The sequence below is a fragment of the Sceloporus undulatus genome, chromosome 7, assembly GCF_019175285.1.
Source record: "Sceloporus undulatus isolate JIND9_A2432 ecotype Alabama chromosome 7, SceUnd_v1.1, whole genome shotgun sequence".
Taxonomy (NCBI): domain Eukaryota; kingdom Metazoa; phylum Chordata; class Lepidosauria; order Squamata; family Phrynosomatidae; genus Sceloporus; species Sceloporus undulatus.
The window spans coordinates 24,991,203-25,008,679 of NC_056528.1; the positions used below are offsets into that span (position 1 = coordinate 24,991,203).

Sequence of the window (17,477 nt, forward strand, 5' to 3'; positions counted from 1 at the left end):
TGGACTCCAACTCCCAGAAGCCTCCTCTAACAAACCTAATGGCGAGGCATTCTGGGAAATGAAGTCCTTAACAAAAACCCCACCCCTTTGAAGGCCCAAAGTTTGAAAACCACCGCGGTGGCAGTTATAACAGTCTCTGAATCATAATATCTACATTGCTGTGTTAGAATGTACATAACTTCCCCTCCCTCATGAGCGGAAGTACCCTCGGTGAGCTCCAGAGGACCGCTTCCGGGTCGACCCAGAAGTGGATCCTCGCGCGATTGTGGCGGCGTTGGTAGGCCTGGCCTGGCCTTTTCTCTGCTGCTTTCCCTCCTGGAAAGAGGTTTTAAGGAGAAAGGAAGGCTTCGCGGGCTCCTTCTTCGGCGGAGGCCCGAGAGCGGCGTAAGGAGGCACTTCAGGTCCGTCTACACTGTCAAAACCCAATGCTGTTTGACACCGCTTTAAGCGCTGTAGCGCCATCCGAGGGGACCCTGGGATCTGTAGTTCAACCTGGCCTTTGGCCTCAAACGCCAAAGCGCGCGGAACTACAAATCCCAGAATTCCCTGCTCTGCTTTTGCAGTGTAAACTTCGAATGGCTTTTAATTAGATGATGATGATAATAATGATAATAATAATAACCTGGTTTGAGACCGCTTTAACTGCCCTGGATCAGTGCTAGGGAATTCTGGGAACTGTAGTTTTGTGAGACATTGAGGGTTTTTTGTCAGAGAGCTCTGGTGCCACAATAAACTACATTTCCCAGGATTCCCTGGCACTGAGCCAGGGCAGTTAAAGCGGCTTCAAACTGGATTACTTCTGCAGTGTATATTGGACCATTAAACCTTCTTCCTTCCATGTATTAATGGAATAAACCTCTAATAGCCTTGCAAAGAGTTATGGTTGCTTGCATACTGCTTTCCCAGACTGACAGGGCTCTGCCTTTGAATTCTATGATAACCTTTTTACCATTTGAGTGCCTTAAAAATGTAATTTCCCCTCCTTTCCCCCCCTTCTCTCCGATCTCTCAGCCTTTTCTTTTCAATCGCCTTGAAGCACAAAAGCCTCCGTCATGGATTTCCAGCACCGTCCGGGGGGCAAAACGGGCAGCGGAGGGGTGGCCTCTGCTTCGGAGAACAACCGCGACCGCAGAGAGCGGCTGAGGCAGCTGGCCTTGGAAACCATCGACATCAACAAGGTGGGCTCCTGGTTTGATAATATAGTGCAGGAAATATTAAGCCAGACATATCCTGACCAGGAGAGCCAGTGTGGCATAGTGGTTTATTGCATTGGACTACGACTCTGAAGAACTTGATTGCCAAATCAGTCATGAAACCCACTGGGTAAATAAGGGCAAGTCGCACTCTCTCAGCCTCAGCGGAAAGCCATGGCGAACCCCCTCTGAACAAATCTTGCCAGGAAAACCCCACAATAGGTTTGCCTTGGGGTCACCGTAAGTTGGAAATGACTTGAAGGCACACAATGACAATCCTGAGCAACAGGGGTGGTCAAATTGTGTCTCCTAAAGTATCCCAACCCATCTTTCCATATTAAAATATAATAACCTCAGCACAATTATGGGTTCCCCCCCCTCCCAAAACCATGGAGAAAATCCCCCAAATATATGAAAGCTCACAAAAATACGTCCATCCACACATGTGCCCCAGAACCTCCTACCGTCCCCAGATACTTCCATTTCCCACTATAATTCCTCTCAAAATGGTGACAGGGAGTCCGATCCTGTTGCCATTTTGAGAGTGACTGCAGAGTAAAATGGAGGCATTTGGGCTTGTTGTGGGAAAGTCAGATGAGAAGAGCCCTCACAAAGCTGTCCATGCCTCTGTACAATGATGCTGCTGAAAAAGTGGTTTGTGGACCGGTGACCCATCACTTGCTGGTCCCTGGCCAGGAAAGAACGAAACCTTTGTGTCAGTATTTCTCTGTGGCTTCTGCAGAGCCAAGCCTGAATCTTCATTTAAAAGAAACTAAATAAAATTCTTCTTTTTCTCCCCATTCAGGATCCCTATTTTATGAAAAACCACTTGGGCTCTTATGAGTGCAAGCTTTGCCTGACGCTGCACAACAATGAGGTGAGCTCCTGCGTTTGCCAGTGCGCTTTCTCTTCCTTGGGGAAGTTGAAAAGGATGTACATCCTTGGCATACATGAGATCCCGGGTTCAAATCCTGACATCTCCAGTTAGGGGTGGGAAGAGTCCAGTCTGAAAACCTGAAATGTTACTACCAGTGGTACAAATGATACTGAGCTAGAAGGAGCTATCATCCAACTCAGTCTATGTGGCAATTCGTTATGCTCCCTTTTTCTTGCTTGGAGCTGTAAAAATTCTGGCACTTTTGAAGCTTTGTATGTGTTTTGGGTTTTTACGCCTGCACTTTCCACCTCTGTCCTTGCCTTGTCCTTTCTTCCTTTTGAGACCCAATCTTTGCTTATTCTTTATTCTTCTTCTCACCCAACAGGGAAGTTACTTGGCACACACTCAGGGGAAGAAGCATCAGACCAATTTGTAAGTGTTGGTTAATTGTTATTTTTTTATTATTGAAGCCTTCTTTCTTTCTTCCCGTTGAAAGCCCTCCAAAAGTGTGTGTGTGTGTGTGTTGTGGCCAGGGTTTTGTTAAAAGAACTGGGTACAATGAGTCACTTGCCGCCAAGAAAAGGAAACTAGGCACAGGACTTTCTGGGAGGAGGAATGGAAGGGAACGAAGTCCCAACACTGAGTGACCTTTTCATCTGGTTGTCACAGAGCCATCTTTTAATGAGGGCTGCTGTATATTTTACCTTTATCATATTTTAAATGTGTTTTAAATTGATTCAAATTTGTGTTCCGATGGCATTGCTGAATTTAATTGGTGTGTAGTGTTGGGTTTTTAGCTTTCACCGTTCCTGTCACCATTTTGAGAGGGACTGTAGAGGAAAATGGAGATATCTGGGGATGGTAGGAGGTTCAGCAGAAAGGCAGGGTATAAAATAAATAAGGGGAAATCTTTCCATCTTCCCCACCTTTTCCTCTCACCTCTTCTTCTGCCCCTACAGTTCATCCTTTTTTTGTTATTGCTTGGACCCAAATAATGGGTGCAAATAATGTCTTTGGAAACCAGACAGAGGCATGCAGTTTTCAAGGAGGTAGCTGTGCCTTTTCTTTTTTTCTTATTTCCCTTTTGGCCAGAGGTGGCCTTGGCGCTGCCTAGGAAGTATCAATTTTACGACATCCAGCAGTAACAGACTCCATTTGATAACAGACCATCCCTGGGTAGCATTGTGAGGGCTTTGGCTGCGCCTCAGTTCCTCCCAGGAGAATGTGTGAGTCTTTGTTTGAAAGCACACGCTTGTTTGAGGCCTGTCTCCCACCATGGCGGCCGCTACGCATCGTTGGTGGATTGTGCTCCTGGTCATTTGGAAGCAAAAGGAACTCCCAAGGTCCCTTCAGTCCCTCCCAATTCCAGTTTAAAAGCAGCATTGCAAAATCTATGGACCTCCAGATGCAGTGGTGAATCCTAAATCCCATCATCCCTGCTAGGCTGGCAATGGATGATGGAATGGCAGTTAAAGTGGTGTCAAACTGAATTATTTCTACAGCCAAAGAGTTCTGGTGTCTCACAAAACTGGAAATCCCAGGATTCTCTAGGTTGGAGCCATGGCAATTCAGGTGGTGTCAAACCTATATTATTTGTATAGTTTTTGTGGGTTTTTCGGGCTACGTGGCCATGGTCTAGAAGAGTTTATTCCTGATGTTTTGCCAGCATCTGTGGGAGGCATCTTCGTCTTCTTTTTCTCTGAAGATGCCCGCCACAGATGCTGGCGAAACATCAGGAATAAACTCTTCTAGAACATGGCCATGTATCCCGAAAAACCCACAAAAAAGTATGGATGCTGGCCATGAAAGCCTTCGACTTCATATATTATTTCTACTGTCTAGATGCACCCTGAGTCTACACATCCCAGCATCTCCAGTTAGTAGGGCTGGGTGGCAGTTGATGGGGAAAGATGCATGTCCAGAGAGTTGCTGGCTGGCAGAGTAGATAACACAAATCTTGAAGAATTCATGGTTTTGACTAGTTTATGGCAAAATTCCTATGTAGAGCAAGGAACCTCCACAGCTCAGTCTCAGAGCATCTGTCCTCCACCAGCCACAGGTCCCACTTCCAATGCTGTGTCGCTCCAACTTGATGGAAAGTCCCAAGGCAAAGAGATTGGGTATTGGTGGTCTGTCCCAGACACAAAGAGGTTGGCTGGCCTCTTTTTAAGGGCTTGAACTGATCTGTGCACAAAACTGAAACCGAGTGGTTTCACAATGCCAATATTCAGTGAGAACTGCTGTGACATTGCAACGTGTGTGTGTCTGTTGTGCAGCGCTAGCCAATGGAGTGACTGATGCTCAGTGGATACCGATGCATGTTTGGTTGTTCCCAGTGCGCATTTGGACACCAATAGGAAGTGCAAGAGGGCAACAGGAATGCCTGTTGCGCATCAGAAGTGTCCAGTACTTATCAGAAGTGCCAAATGCACATTGAAGCAATCTTGCCAGAGTCTGGATGCACATCTTCACAATTCACTAGCAAGGTTGCTTTGTGCGTCTGCAGCTGAGCTATAGAGTCATAAAGTTACAAAATGCAGACTGTGATGTCAGAACTCAACCTTTCCTTGTTTTTCTCTCTCTCTCCTATTTCAGAGCTCGGCGAGCTGCAAAAGAAGCCAAGGAAGCCCCAGCCCAGCCTGCCCCTGAAAAGGTGAAGGTTGAAGTCAAGAAGTTTGTGAAGATTGGGCGGCCGGGTTATAAGGGTAGGTGATGCTTAGAAGCCTTACACTCTCTCTCTTGTTCCCTTGGCAAAGGCCCCTATTAAAGTTGTGGCAGGGAGCTAGACCTCATTGTAGCTTGTAGGATAAACGGAGTGATATGTACGTATACTAGTTCAATTTATAGAGTCAGGCAAACCAGGTTCGGCAGCCTCTCTCAGTCACAGAGATTGCAAACATTTGCATGTTTTTCCATGAAGAGGAAAAGCCTAGAAACCTGGAAATTCAGATACTAGTCTGTTAGGGTTTGTGCAATTTCCCTATACCCATCAGGATTAGAAACTTGGTCTCCCTTTTTAATTAAAAGGCAGAGTCTCAGGATCTCAGAAGTGGTGCTTTTGAGCTCCTGTGGAACTGCAACACACATGCAATGTAATGAAGCCAGTACTTCTTGGCAGTGCCAAGCTGAATGTGTCCTCTCTTTTTCCACCTCAGTAACCAAACAGAGGGACCCAGAGACAGGCCAGCAAAGTCTGCTTTTCCAGGTAAGACCCAGCAAATTCTTCCTTACCCTGTGGCTTTTCTCGGTGCTGCCTTTACAACATAAAACAGCATCTTATTTTGGAATACACACTGAGCCCACTGAACCTCAAGCCAGGTTTGTTGTTGCTTCTTTGCTGCTAAGTTGGCTTTGATTTATGGCAACTCTTTGAGAGGCCCTTTAATCTCTCAAGTTAAAACAGAGAGGTACTTTTTCAACTCTCCTTTATCACTTGTTGGCAACTGGCATCTAAACGGCCCTCTCTGACCCTTTTTCTTGCATTTGACCATTTCTACTCTCCTGACAGATAGATTACCCAGAGATCGCAGAGAGCATCATGCCAAGGCATCGGTTCATGTCAGCATATGAGCAAAGGATTGAACCCCCTGACCGCCGCTGGCAATACCTTCTGATGGCAGCTGAACCATACGAGACAATTGCTTTCAAGGTGACCAGAGATGCCACTTCCTTGTTTCTTTTTCACAATCTGTCGTTTGACCAGTTCTATAGTGGAGAACTTTGGTGTATCAAGCTAAGTTATAGATGAGTTCTCCTGCAAAAAAGCATCTCTCTTTCCTGCCTCCCATTCTGTCTCCCCACCTGGCTTTTCTCCTTTCAGTCTCCCAGAGCACTTGCAGCTCTCCCTTTTCAGCCTTGATCTGAGATGACCACATCTATCAAACCACCTCCCCTCCTTACCTCCCTCCTCAGAATAGTTGAACTTCTCTATCCTTGGTATCTTGCCTTGCAGCAGTTTTGGCATCACTACGTACTAACGGCTTCTTGCCTTTCTCATTGCCCAGGTCCCAAGCAGGGAGATTGATAAAGCTGAAGGGAAGTTCTGGACTCACTGGAATAGAGAAACGAAACAGGTAAAGAGTAGCCAAAGGAGGGCAGCTTTGCAGCCCCCAAATGCCTGAACATTTGTAAAGCTAGTTTGAAAAATGCTTATATATATTTTTAAAACAGTATTTTGTTTTAATGTATGTCGGGAGCTGGTTTGCATCTAGTTTTGAAAGAAAGGCATGGTGGTTATAGAAGGAATAGCAATCAGTATCATCAGTATATAAGTAGATAATGGTGGTGATGATGGTGATTAAAGCATCTTACAACACTTAAAACAAACATTCAAACATTAACAAGCAATTAAAAAAACTAAAACATCAGTGAAATCAATAACTTACTTTTAAAAGAAATAAGGAATCATTTAAATCATAGTCTCTGGTCTTGCTGCAAACATACCAAGTCCTTTGTTACTATTACAACTATACATTTAAAAAGTAATTCTACTTTCTTGTTGCTCTAATGCAGTGGTCCCCAAACTATCCCCTTTAAAAGATTTTGGACTTCACTCCCAGACGTTTCAGCCACGTTGGCCAATAGTCTGGGATTCTGGGAACTGAAGTCCAAAATCCCCTAAAGGCCACAGTTGGGGACCACTGCTCTAAAGTAACAAAGTTACTTTCAGTTACCTTTTTAGTACATCTGAATGGTACAGGTTGTTGACCTGTGGTACAAAACACAAAGGTTCTTCCAAGGTTAAAAAAGAGGTGGAAAGCCAGCTTCTGAGCTCTGCACCAAACTATGTTGAGGGAACATTTCTGTATCCATGCTCTCTGAATGTCCAGCTCGCTGTCTCTTACAAGCCTATTGCTCTCCTTGTTGGAAATAACACCCCATCTCTCTCTTTCTCTCCCTTCTTTCTCTTCCTCCTTCAGTTCTTCCTTCAGTTCCATTTCAAGATGGAGAAGCCCCCCGCGCCCCAAAGCATCCCCGCCGGACCAGCCACAGTGAAGAGGCCCCCGCCTCCACCTCTCATGAACGGCCTGCCCCCTCGGCCGCCACTCCCGGAGTCCATCCCGCCCCCTCCTCCGGGAGGCATGGCCATGCCCCCTATGCCTCCCCCCACAGGGCCTGTGCCCTTGCCCCCGGGACCGCCTCAGCTGCCTCCAGCTCCAGGCGTCCCTCCTCCAGCCCCAATGCCCCCAATGCTCAGGCCCCCCCTCCCCCCAGAAGGTCCCGGGATATTTCTCCCCCGCCCCCCCACCAGTTGAAAAGATTCCCCTCGTTCCGTTTCTCCGGTTTTGCAATGCCATTTTTCATCTTGGTTTTTGTCGTTTTTTTAAAAACTGAGTACGCCAGTGACTTTTGCCTAGAATCTTATATAGCTGTATTAAAAGCAACAAAAACCTCTGTTTGCTTCCGTTGTGCAGATCTCTTTGTCATGGCTGGTGAAAATCTTTTGACTTCTAAACCTCTGCGGAAATAAGTCTCTTGTGCGTCCAAAGCTTCTGAGTTAGTTCTCCATTGGTTGGGAGGGCTGTTTGGGAATTCATAAGCTAATGTGCCGTGTGGATTGAATTAGTGAAGTAAGGCACAGCAGGTTTGTGATCCCAAAGCTCTTTGTTGTATTGCTAGATAAGTTTAACCCTGCAGTATCTAAAAAGTTGAGAATGGTCCTATTTAAGACCTGGGGAATGTTTTTGACACTACAGGTATGCCTTGGTTAATGAGCCAGATGTGTTCCTTCTTTAAGAAAATTTAGTGTCAAGAGAGACAAGAGGTTACATCTACAAAAGAGAAACAATGCAATTTGACACCACTTTCAGTGCTGCAGCTGTGAGATCCTGAGGTTTATAGTTCTACAAGGCCTTTAGCCTTCTCTGCCAAAGAGGGCTGGTGCCTCTCCAAACTACAAATCTCAGGATTCTGTAGGATGGAGCCACGGCAGTTCAAATGGTGTCAAACTGCATTATTTGTCTGGTGGAGATGCACCTTAAAATTGCAAGAAAAGACACACACCAAAAAAAGTATATAAATATATCCAAGGATTACCTTTAGTTATACCAACCTCTATTCACTTATGGCCTTACAGATCTGTGATTTTGAAACACTTGGGGTTAGGCTTACCTGCTTTCTCTGTTTATCTTTCAATTTGCATGCTCAGTCTCGGATTTTGGAGGTAGTTGTTGTGTACCTTGCCTGTTGTAGGCAAGCACACATGGACCAGCATCCAACAAACTACAACATGGCTGCTTGTGACACACAAACGTGGTCACTGATAGTCACCATCTAGTTAAAAGAGTATTCATATATATATATATATATATATATATATATATATGAGAGAGAGACAACAAATTTTGTATGAGTGAAGCAGGTGAAGATCTATTTCAAAGGAGGAAACCTTCAGAGGTGTCATTGATTTAATGTGGGCAAGAAGTTAGCAAACTAGAAAAGTCTTTAATTTCAGGTCTAATAGGATATGAGACAGTATGCGTTCTTGGAAACATTTTGGACTACAATCCCCAGGATCCCCCATCCAGCATGGCCAGAGACATTTGTTGGAAGAGTAAGGGGCAGCTAGCTAGAGGGATGTGTTTGCGTGTCAATAAAATATACAAACTTCACAGTTTTAAATCGCACACACCAATCCTCTGTCTTCCCCATGTGATGTTTTCCTTCACTGAATGTATTTTCATAAAACCCAAGTGATATAATAAGATGAAAGTGGGCATCTTGTGGGACTACCACTCCCATCAGCCCAAGCCAGCATACATAAGGGAGGGATGCTGGGACTTGCAACCCAGTCACACCTGTTTTTGCTACTCCACAGGTCATTGTGACTAACAAAAGCCCCTTTGAATTCAAACTCTTTTGAGATGCTCGCTCCAATAATACTTTTAGAGCCACCTTGGGAGATGTTCCAGTCTAGACTGTTGGCTTTGTGTGTGTATGTTTTGTATATGATGGTTGTTTCGCTTTGATCCTTTTGGGGTGGGGGGCGGGATGTGATAAAAGACATTTTAAGTCAAGGTTGAGTCTAACCGGGAGGTGTGGATTTTTGTGAAGTCTCTTTGTAGATAACCAAAATGCTGAAAATAGAACAGAAAGGGTTTCTTTGAGCTGGCCATTGCCTCCCTCCTTGCAAGAATGCCTTCAGGGAGGTGCCATGTGTGTTGTCGAGTCAAGGACACAATCCAAGGAGGCTTAAAGAAGGGGAAGTCCAGCCACTTCTGCCTGGTGTATGTATGTCTGGTCTTGTGTGCGTTTTTTTCTCCCCCCTCCTGTCTTTCCAAAAATGTCTTTTCTTGGTTCTGGACTTCTCTGGAGAGTTTTGGGGAAGGTGCTGTAACTCTCCAGAGGAAGCAAGACCATGCAGGTTGCAGCCGGAGGGCTCTTGTTGGCTCTCTTGTTGGTCCTGGAGGCCATCTCCATTCCTGAAAATGAGAACTTTTCAGAAGGACTTCGGACAGAGCCAGAGGTCTCCAACTTGAGAAGATCCGAGACTCCAGAAGAAGATGAAATCCTGACTGCGTCAGACATCACAGGACCTCGATCCCAGGTCTCTCTTGCTGTGGTCAACCTTCAAGACCATCGTGGTGGCCATGTCCAACCTGGCCAGAACTTTGCCGGCGGAGAGGCGTTGGGTTTATGGGCCAGAGCCAGCTTCCAACCGTGGCCCCAAGGAGTCCCAGAAGAGCCCGTCTGTCGGGTGAAACTGGACCGGGGCAGCCTCTGGGCTCCCAACCACCTGGAAGTGGTGGGACTCCTGACCAGCTATGACAGCGGGTTCCTCAAGGCACTGAGCCGCTCGGCCTGGAGCCAAGAAGAACTGGAGACCTTTGGCTTGTGTCCGACGGAGAACCCCCGCAGCCTCCTCTCATCCCTCCGGCGCGTTGGGGAGAGCCTGGCCGATCCGGGGGAGAGCCGGTTTCTCTTGCTTCATCTGGAAGAAGGTAAGTGTGGAAGAAAATCCAGGGGCTGAATGAGTTGGCTTCTGTCAGAGGGGAACTTAGGAAGCCAGAATGGATGAGAAAATGAAAAACTTCTGCTGTGAACAATGCTCTTAATTTGTTTACTTTTTCATCAGTCATTGTCCTTGTCCTCTGTTCCATCATTTCCTTCCTTCCTTCTCTCTTTCCTTTTCCCCTCTTGCCTTCCTTCCCTTCCTCTCTCTCTCACCTTCCTTCCTTCCTTCCTTCCTTCCTTCCTTCCTTCCTTCCTTCCTTCCTTCCTTCCCTCCCTCCCTCCCTTTCCAGGTATTGTTGGATTGTAGCTCCCAGCTGCCCCAGCCAGCACAGGCAAGAGTGGGAATACTGGGAATTGTGAAGTTCAGAATCACCAGGAGGGCCTTCCCTTCTTTCCATCCTTGCTTTAGGATAAGAATAGTCCTCTAGGATTGGGGTGGGGTGGGTTATTTAATCTAGCAAGATGTGGTCTTCCAGAGGCTGTTGGACTGCGACACCTGTGATCCTTCTGGCTACACTGACTGATGGGAGTTCCAGTCCAACAAGACCAGATATCTGGGGGAGAGATATAAACCTCTCTCCCCAATCTAGCACAATAGAGGAAGCTATACATTCTGTTCTTTAGAGGAAAACAGATTTGTTTGGTGTATGCTGGTCATTATATTACCAAAATAGCCCTATCCTTACAGGAAATTTTGGTGCAGGTTGACAAATTCTGAAAGTTATAAGTCCAAAAAGCATATTTTTAAAGCAGTCTTAATGTCCAAGACTCCCAAGCAGTCCAATGAATATGCTTAGTTACTGTTTCCTCATCTTGAAAAAGGGAATACAGCTGGCCCTTCTTATACATGGATTTTTTATACATGGATTCAAGCATCCACGGTTTGAAAATGTTTAAAAAAAAAGTATAAATTTCAAATATCAAACCTTGATTTTCCATTTTTTATAAGGGACACCATTTTGCTATGTCATTATATTTAATGGGACTTGAGCATACATGGATTTTGTTATCCATGGGGGATCTTGGAACCAAACCCCAGCGTATAACAAGGGTCCACTGTATAGGAAGGATAGCCTGAGACTGAGCGTGGCTGACTCGAACTCAGAATAGAAATGCTCCATACTGCAACATTTTATTACAGGGCTCTTTCCCATGCCTTCTTTTCCTTTGTTATCTGTGGGTGTATCCACACTGCAAAAAATTAAAGCAGTTTGACATCCCTTTAACCAACATGACTCTATCCTAGACTCTTGGGAGATGTAGCTTGGTGGGTTTATTCAGTCTAGTCTGTCAAAGAGTCCTGGTGCCTCACCAAACTACAGATCCTCTCTAGAACAGAGTCATGGCAGTTGAAGTGGTATCAAAGTGCTTTAATTCTTCAGTGCAGACATACCCTGTGAGTAGGGAATTGTTTTAGGAACCCATAAACAAACCAACTCAGTAAAGAGGGGAAAGTGGATTTGAATGATTTTATAGCTGGATTTTATTTTATAGCTCATCTTTTTTCCAAATTGATATAAATCGATAATAATTCAGAGCAAGAGAGAAACAAGAATTTAGAAAATGGCAGCAGAGAAAGAAAAGCACAGTTGAACAACACAATCCCCTCAAACATCTCTCTTAGGGCCAGAATACCCAAGCTGGCAGAATCACAAACTGAGGAACAATTGAACAATGCAAAGCAACAACTGCAAAATGCTGCAAAAACCCTCTCTGGACCAGAAAGTTCACATCGTTTTGAGATAAAAACTCCCAAACCGCTCCGGAGATAGAGGGATTGCTGCCTCCCATAAAGGGATGCTTTTAGCGTTAGATGTTTTGAAAGGACAGGCTGATCCAAGAGAGAATTCTTGGCAGTTTTGGCGATGGTTTGTTATGCTTAATAATAATATAAAGAAGTCTCTAGATAGAGCAGTTCCTGCTTGGCAACTTTTGGGAAGGGCAAAAGTCAGAGGAACACAACATAACTCCCTTTTGCAACAACTCCACTATAGTTGCCAATTTCTTTCTGGGCATGCAGGTGATGGTTTCTAGAGACCTAGATGGGTCAGGTCTAGATTATACTATTGAAGAGACCAAATTTAGACTCATTTAATCAATGGGAGAAGGGTAAGTCGGCATTTAAATGTACATTGCAATGAATCTTAAGCCAGCCATTTATATACATGTGTCTATCAGTTCAATGGGATCTGCTCTAGTTGGGGACGGATTTGGAGTTATCTTGTTACTGCAGCGACTGCTTAAGGAACAGCAAGGGGCTGGATTGCATGACCTCTAGGATTGTTGAAGCAAAAGGGATTTTTTTGGAAAGCCTTATTTTTAAACTTCTTTCTTCCGACAGTGAAATGGGAAGCGGAGACAAAACTCCGCTTCAAGGTGGTTTTTCAAGAAGATATTGAAGAATCCTTAGGTCCTCTTCAACATGCCCTTTTGGTGTTTTACCAAGGAGGAAGAGAAGGTGAAGCCATGCCTCTGGAGAAGTTCCTCGTCGGAGGGGAAGGTCTCCATCAGGAACAGGTAAGCCACGGTTTTAATAGACATTTCCCTTCCATCACTGGATCTTTTTCCTTCCCACTCTGAATTAAAATTAGATTGTGAATCCATTTGACAGATGAAAATCAGGACATTTGTGGGCCGAGAACGTCAGTGTGTGGTCAAAGGGGCATAAGTTATTAATAAGGAAAAACACGTAAGCTAGGAGAAGTTGCAACAGTTTGCTTTAGCCTGAACCAACAGGGAAAGGCAAAATTCTTCCCTTTCCTCTCCTTTTGTCCCTGCTGAATTAATTGACTTTGGCACTTTGAACTCAATTTCCAGCAATGGAAGTAAGCTGGGGAAAAGAGGGAGGAGAAGACAGAAACTGGGATGGTTGAAAAGCATCTGGAAAAGTGGGATGGGAATGGATTAATTGGGAACTGAGACACTTGGAGATTACTTTATATGGATAGGTGCTCCTCCCGTCATTGGGATCCCAAACTATTTAATCCCAATTAAATCTCTGCTGTCTCACTTTTCAGCTCTTTTTAAAATGTCCCGGTTTCTCTCTTCTTCTCTTCCCGCTTTCCTCCTTTATTTTCAGCTTGCTTCAATCGCTGCAAATGGTTCAAAGTGCAAAAGTCATTAATTCAGCAGAAGGAAGAGGAGAGGAGAGGAGGGTCAAAACTGTTTCCTTCCCAGGAAAAGCAAACTGATGCATCCTCCACCTGTAGTTTGAAAGTCTGCATCAGAAACTTGGATTCAGAATAGGAACGTCTTGGCGGCCAGTGCAGTTCCTTTAAATATCTTCCATTTTTCTCTGCAGTCCCTCTCAAGGGCCGTCCCATCAGGAATCCATTACAGTGGTCTAATGAGGAAGCTTCCAGTCCCTGACCTACTGTGCTCAGTTAACCCTATCCAGGAAAGGACTGAGTGGGGGAACACTTTACCAGTTGAAGCTGTGCCTGCCAAGGTCTCATTTACATGCTTTGTTGGTCCTGTGAAAGTTGATGTATTTCTTTCTTTCCGTAGGAAGTCTGCCTCTCCAGGAGAACACAGTTCCTCGTTCTCCAAGGCTCAGAGATTTTGGGAAGACCTGGCCCTGGGCATTTAAGCTTTGACCTTTCCTTGGAAATTAGACGCCAGAGCAGTGAAGGTACAGTTGTGGTGGAGAGTTCCACGTGCAAATGTCATACCCTCCAACTGTCTCAATTTGGCAGGGACAGTCCCAATGAATCCTCTGCCTTCCCACTTTTTCAGCTGCCTTTAAAAATGTCCCAGCTTCTCTCTCCTTCTCCCACTTTGTCCTTTTGTCCTCGGTTTACTTCAATTGTCGAAAACATGAGTTTGATGTACAAAAGGAGTTGGCACTCAGTTGAGAAAGAGGCAGAGGCAAAATCTTGCCTTCCTTGTAAACTGACTGACTGGACTCTGGGAGCTGCAGTCCGAAAAAGTCACCCTTCTGAGCTCCAAATTCTCTGTGTGTATAGGTCACGTGTCGGCTTACAACAACCCTATGGATGTCCTAGGCTTTTCTTAGGCAAGGAATCCTGAAAGGTAGCTTTGCTATTTCCTTCCTCTGAAATATAGCCTCCAGCACTTGGTATTTGTTTGCCGTCTCCTATCCAAGGACTAACCAGGGCTGACCCTGCTTAGCTTTCAAGATCTGGAAGGATCTGGTGCCTTTGGGGTCTTCTTTCTCATCCCAGTTTCTGTGGTTTTGGAATTCCCAGGCGCTGCCCTCTCCTCCCAGGAAGCTCAAGACCTGCTGTTCGGCTTCGATCCGAAGTGTTTCACGCGCATGACCCCGATGGTGTTGCTCTTGGTGAAGCAAAGGCCCGGAGATGCCCCTCTTCCCGCTCCCTCTTCTTTCCTGGCTGCCAGCGGCAAGTTGGACACAGTCCCTTACCTGAAGCCCAGGTGAACCTTCCCTTTTGCTTTACCAGGTGGTTTCTACCTTTAGCCTTTGGACGGGTTTGAAAAAGTTTAAAAATCATAGTTGCGCTGTGACACACTTTTGCTTATGTCTCTTTATGTTGTATTTATTTTAATTTTCAAAGTTCCTTTGAGTCCACATTTTTGGGGAAAAGATGTGATATGCAGTTGGCCCCCCACATTTGCGGCTCAGATTTTTGCAGATTTGATTATTTGTGGTTTTGACTAATATGTTCTCTCTAGGAATCTCTTAAGTCCTCCAGCGCAATTCTGCCAAAAGTTGACCATAGAGTTGTGCTGGAGAACCTAGAGTTGTTAGGGAAAACACTTCTCTAGGCATTTGTAGTTCCTCCAGCATGATTCTATGATCAACCTCTGACAGATGTTGACCATAGAGTTGCACTGGAGGACCTGGAGATTCTTAGAGAGATTAAAAGAATAGTGTTTTTTTATTTGTGGGTTTTCCACATTCACATGGGTCTTTCACTCCTGATCGCACTGTAAATGAAGGAGGTGATGGTGATGACTTCTGTGTTTTGTCTCTGCAGCCGTTTGCCTGCCTTTGGCGTGGCCGAAGTGCCGCCTTCCGATAGCGGGGCCACCAACTTGACCAATATCTCAGTCCCAGAGCCCACCAGCACCGGACGCTTCCTGGAGGCCCTCTCTCGCTTTGTCAACAAGGTGCTGAGTCCCTCGGGCGATCCACCCTCCGTCTCCAGGGTCCACCTCCGGCTGGATTTCGACACGATGGAGGCTCTCCCTCACCTGCGTCTCAACCTATCGGAGAAAGTCGCCTTGGAGCAGCTGGTGCAGTCGGAGGACCACTTGGTGGTTCTTTTTCCGGAGGACAGCCAGGCCTTGATGGAGGAGCATGTGGGGCACTGGTACTTGGAGGGCTCTTTGCTACAGCAACTTTTGGAGAAGCTGCGCTTGGTGATCCGCGAACTGAAGTCCCTGCCTTCCTTCCAAGCCAATGCGGACCTCTTCCACACACTCCTGGGTTTCTGCTACTACCCGTCAGGTGGTCTGGGGACCCTTTCCCATGGCAATTCCAGACAGGTGGAGGGACCGAGGGGCCGGGAAAAAATCCACAGCCTGCTGCTCCTCAAGGCCCTCCAGGCGGTGCGGGCTCGCTGGCGAGAATCAAAGAAAGCGTCCTCCCGGGCCAACCGTAGCGCCCGCAACCAGGACGACTACTGCCAGCTGCGGGAACTCCAGATCGATCTCGTCTCCACAGGGTACATCATCTTGCCGGAGTCGTACAATGCCAACAACTGCGTGGGCCCTTGCCGGAGTCCTTTATCCACCCGCATCTCCAACTATTACTCTCACACCATCTTCCTGCTGCGCATGCATGAACAGGGCATGCCCTTGGACCGGGCCCCTTGCTGCGTCCCAGTCAAATACTCCCAAAGCCACATGGTCACCTTTACCAATGATCAAGGGCTGATGGTGAAGGTGTACCCGGACATGGTGGCTAAGTCGTGCGGATGTCGATAGAGAAAGAGAGGGAAAGGGGGCTCCCAGGCTCTCCTGGGAAGGTATGCCATGCTGGGCCTGTCGCTTTGGATGGCATGGTGCTCGTACCCAGAATCCCCTTAGTGGTAACATACACTGGTAAAATCCCAGATTAAGTATTAGAAAGAAGTACCATGGACCTCCTTTCACAACATTATGGAAAATACATATACGGTCCTCCTTCCGTTCTTGCGATCTTCGGATCCGTGTCCCTCGCTTATGCGCGAGGGATGAGTGGAGTGAGAATGAATGGGGCACATGCTCATGGCATGGGCCCGCACCCACACCTATATTCAAGCCAATGGGGCTTGAATATAGGCAAAATTCCATTTTCGTGAGAGGGTCCGCAACGGATCCCCCGTGAAAAAGGAGGGGCAACTGTACTGATTTAACTCCTGGTTGCAGGTACCTGGTAACGCCTTCTGCAACATTTCTGAAAGTAGTTACTGTATATACTCATGTATAAGTCTAGAAATTTAGGTTACAAAATTCACCCAAAAAACCATGCACTAATAGTTATGTCTGCTGGAATTTTGCAAGTTCTTTGGCATTGTTTTCCTTTACTTTGTCCTTTACATCCTTGATTACATGCCCTTGAGTTTTACCCTTGATTTATCCATGGGTCATTTCAAAATGCATAACTTTGGCCCCCAAACCTGCCCTTGGCTTACACATAAGGTCAACTTACAGTCGAGTATATACTGTATGTTCCTCCAGTGGTCTGCTTGAGCCGCTACCATCCTCTTTGTCTTGGGCATCCAAGGCACTGATAACAATTCTGATTCTTTATACAAGTGTAAACTACTTTCTTTATAAAGGTACATACAACAAGCTCTCTCACAGAATGATTCTTGCTTGCATGTTCTTATATGCTGTGAAATACAGCTCCTGCACAGATTAATCTATGATGGGTCAGGGAGATGTCTGGAAATAACATGTTCCTCTCTTGCCCCAACCTCCCAAAGGAAAAATTGAACAGATTCTGCTTTGACTTCTCAGATGCCTTGCAGACTTTAAAAGCATTTCTTTTTAGTTTCATTTAAAAACAGAGTCTTTACAGTGGTGGCTCCACAAATCTTTCAAGTTTGCTCCTTTGGTATGTACAGCCCCTGCATTCCTCTCTCTGAATTTGTCTTGGAGGATTTATTTATTCCAAGCTGCTCTCAACTGATATTTTTTGTTTGGTATTCAGTTGCTGTTTAGTTTTAATTGCAAAGGCTATCCAGTTCTTTAAGAATATTGTGTGGTTGTTGTTGTTGTTACCAAATTACATACCGGTTTTACTCTGCTGTTTACCAGCCGCGTTGAAAATATTGGGTAGTTTGGAATGTATTTTTGCTTACGGAGCCTGTGGTTTGTAACATGTTGAGATAGATTGTTTTAAAATGTTTGTGTGTATCTTTGAGATAGAATTGATTGATATTGGAAGTCAATCTACCAGTTCAGAAATAAATAAGGGCTAGAAACTTAAGGTGCCTCTTTTAAAAATGATACCCAAGCTCTTCCTTTTTTTTTGGGGGGGGGGG

The 17,477-nt window shown here is 45.6% G+C and overlaps 2 protein-coding genes across 3 annotated transcripts; both read left to right on the forward strand.

The window, feature by feature from the left end:
• Window positions 1-214: 214 nt before the first annotated feature.
• On the forward strand, window positions 215-7,464 carry SF3A2 (splicing factor 3a subunit 2). The gene is made up of 9 exons (XM_042479975.1): window positions 215-401; window positions 1,012-1,178; window positions 1,999-2,070; window positions 2,456-2,502; window positions 4,666-4,775; window positions 5,226-5,275; window positions 5,579-5,719; window positions 6,075-6,143; window positions 6,990-7,464. Exons 2-9 carry the CDS (start codon window positions 1,053-1,055, stop codon window positions 7,323-7,325), a joined length of 951 nt encoding a protein of 316 aa, XP_042335909.1. The 5' UTR covers window positions 215-401; window positions 1,012-1,052; the 3' UTR covers window positions 7,326-7,464.
• A 107-nt stretch (window positions 7,465-7,571) lies between these two features.
• AMH (anti-Mullerian hormone) lies at window positions 7,572-17,416 on the forward strand. Of its 2 annotated transcripts, XM_042479924.1 has the most exons (6): window positions 7,572-7,654; window positions 9,124-10,010; window positions 12,365-12,540; window positions 13,531-13,654; window positions 14,232-14,418; window positions 14,982-17,416. In XM_042479924.1, exons 2-6 carry the CDS (start codon window positions 9,428-9,430, stop codon window positions 15,931-15,933), a joined length of 2,022 nt encoding a protein of 673 aa, XP_042335858.1. In that variant the 5' UTR covers window positions 7,572-7,654; window positions 9,124-9,427; the 3' UTR covers window positions 15,934-17,416. The 2 variants fall into 2 exon arrangements, with proteins under 2 accessions (XP_042335858.1, XP_042335857.1); XM_042479923.1 differs by having other exon boundaries at window positions 7,572-10,010.
• Window positions 17,417-17,477: the final 61 nt, after the last annotated feature.

Coding starts and splice junctions, on each gene's coding strand:
- SF3A2 (XM_042479975.1), top strand. CDS start 1,053: ATGGATTTCCAGCACCGTCCGGGGGGCAAAACGGGCAGCGGAGGGGTG. Junction 2,503..4,665: donor AAGAAGCATCAGACCAATTT/GTAAGTGTTGGT, acceptor CTCCTATTTCAG/AGCTCGGCGAGCTGCAAAAG. Junction 5,720..6,074: donor ACGAGACAATTGCTTTCAAG/GTGACCAGAGAT, acceptor CTCATTGCCCAG/GTCCCAAGCAGGGAGATTGA.
- AMH (XM_042479923.1), top strand. CDS start 9,428: ATGCAGGTTGCAGCCGGAGGGCTCTTGTTGGCTCTCTTGTTGGTCCTG. Junction 13,655..14,231: donor TAGACGCCAGAGCAGTGAAG/GTACAGTTGTGG, acceptor TGGAATTCCCAG/GCGCTGCCCTCTCCTCCCAG. Junction 14,419..14,981: donor GTCCCTTACCTGAAGCCCAG/GTGAACCTTCCC, acceptor TTGTCTCTGCAG/CCGTTTGCCTGCCTTTGGCG.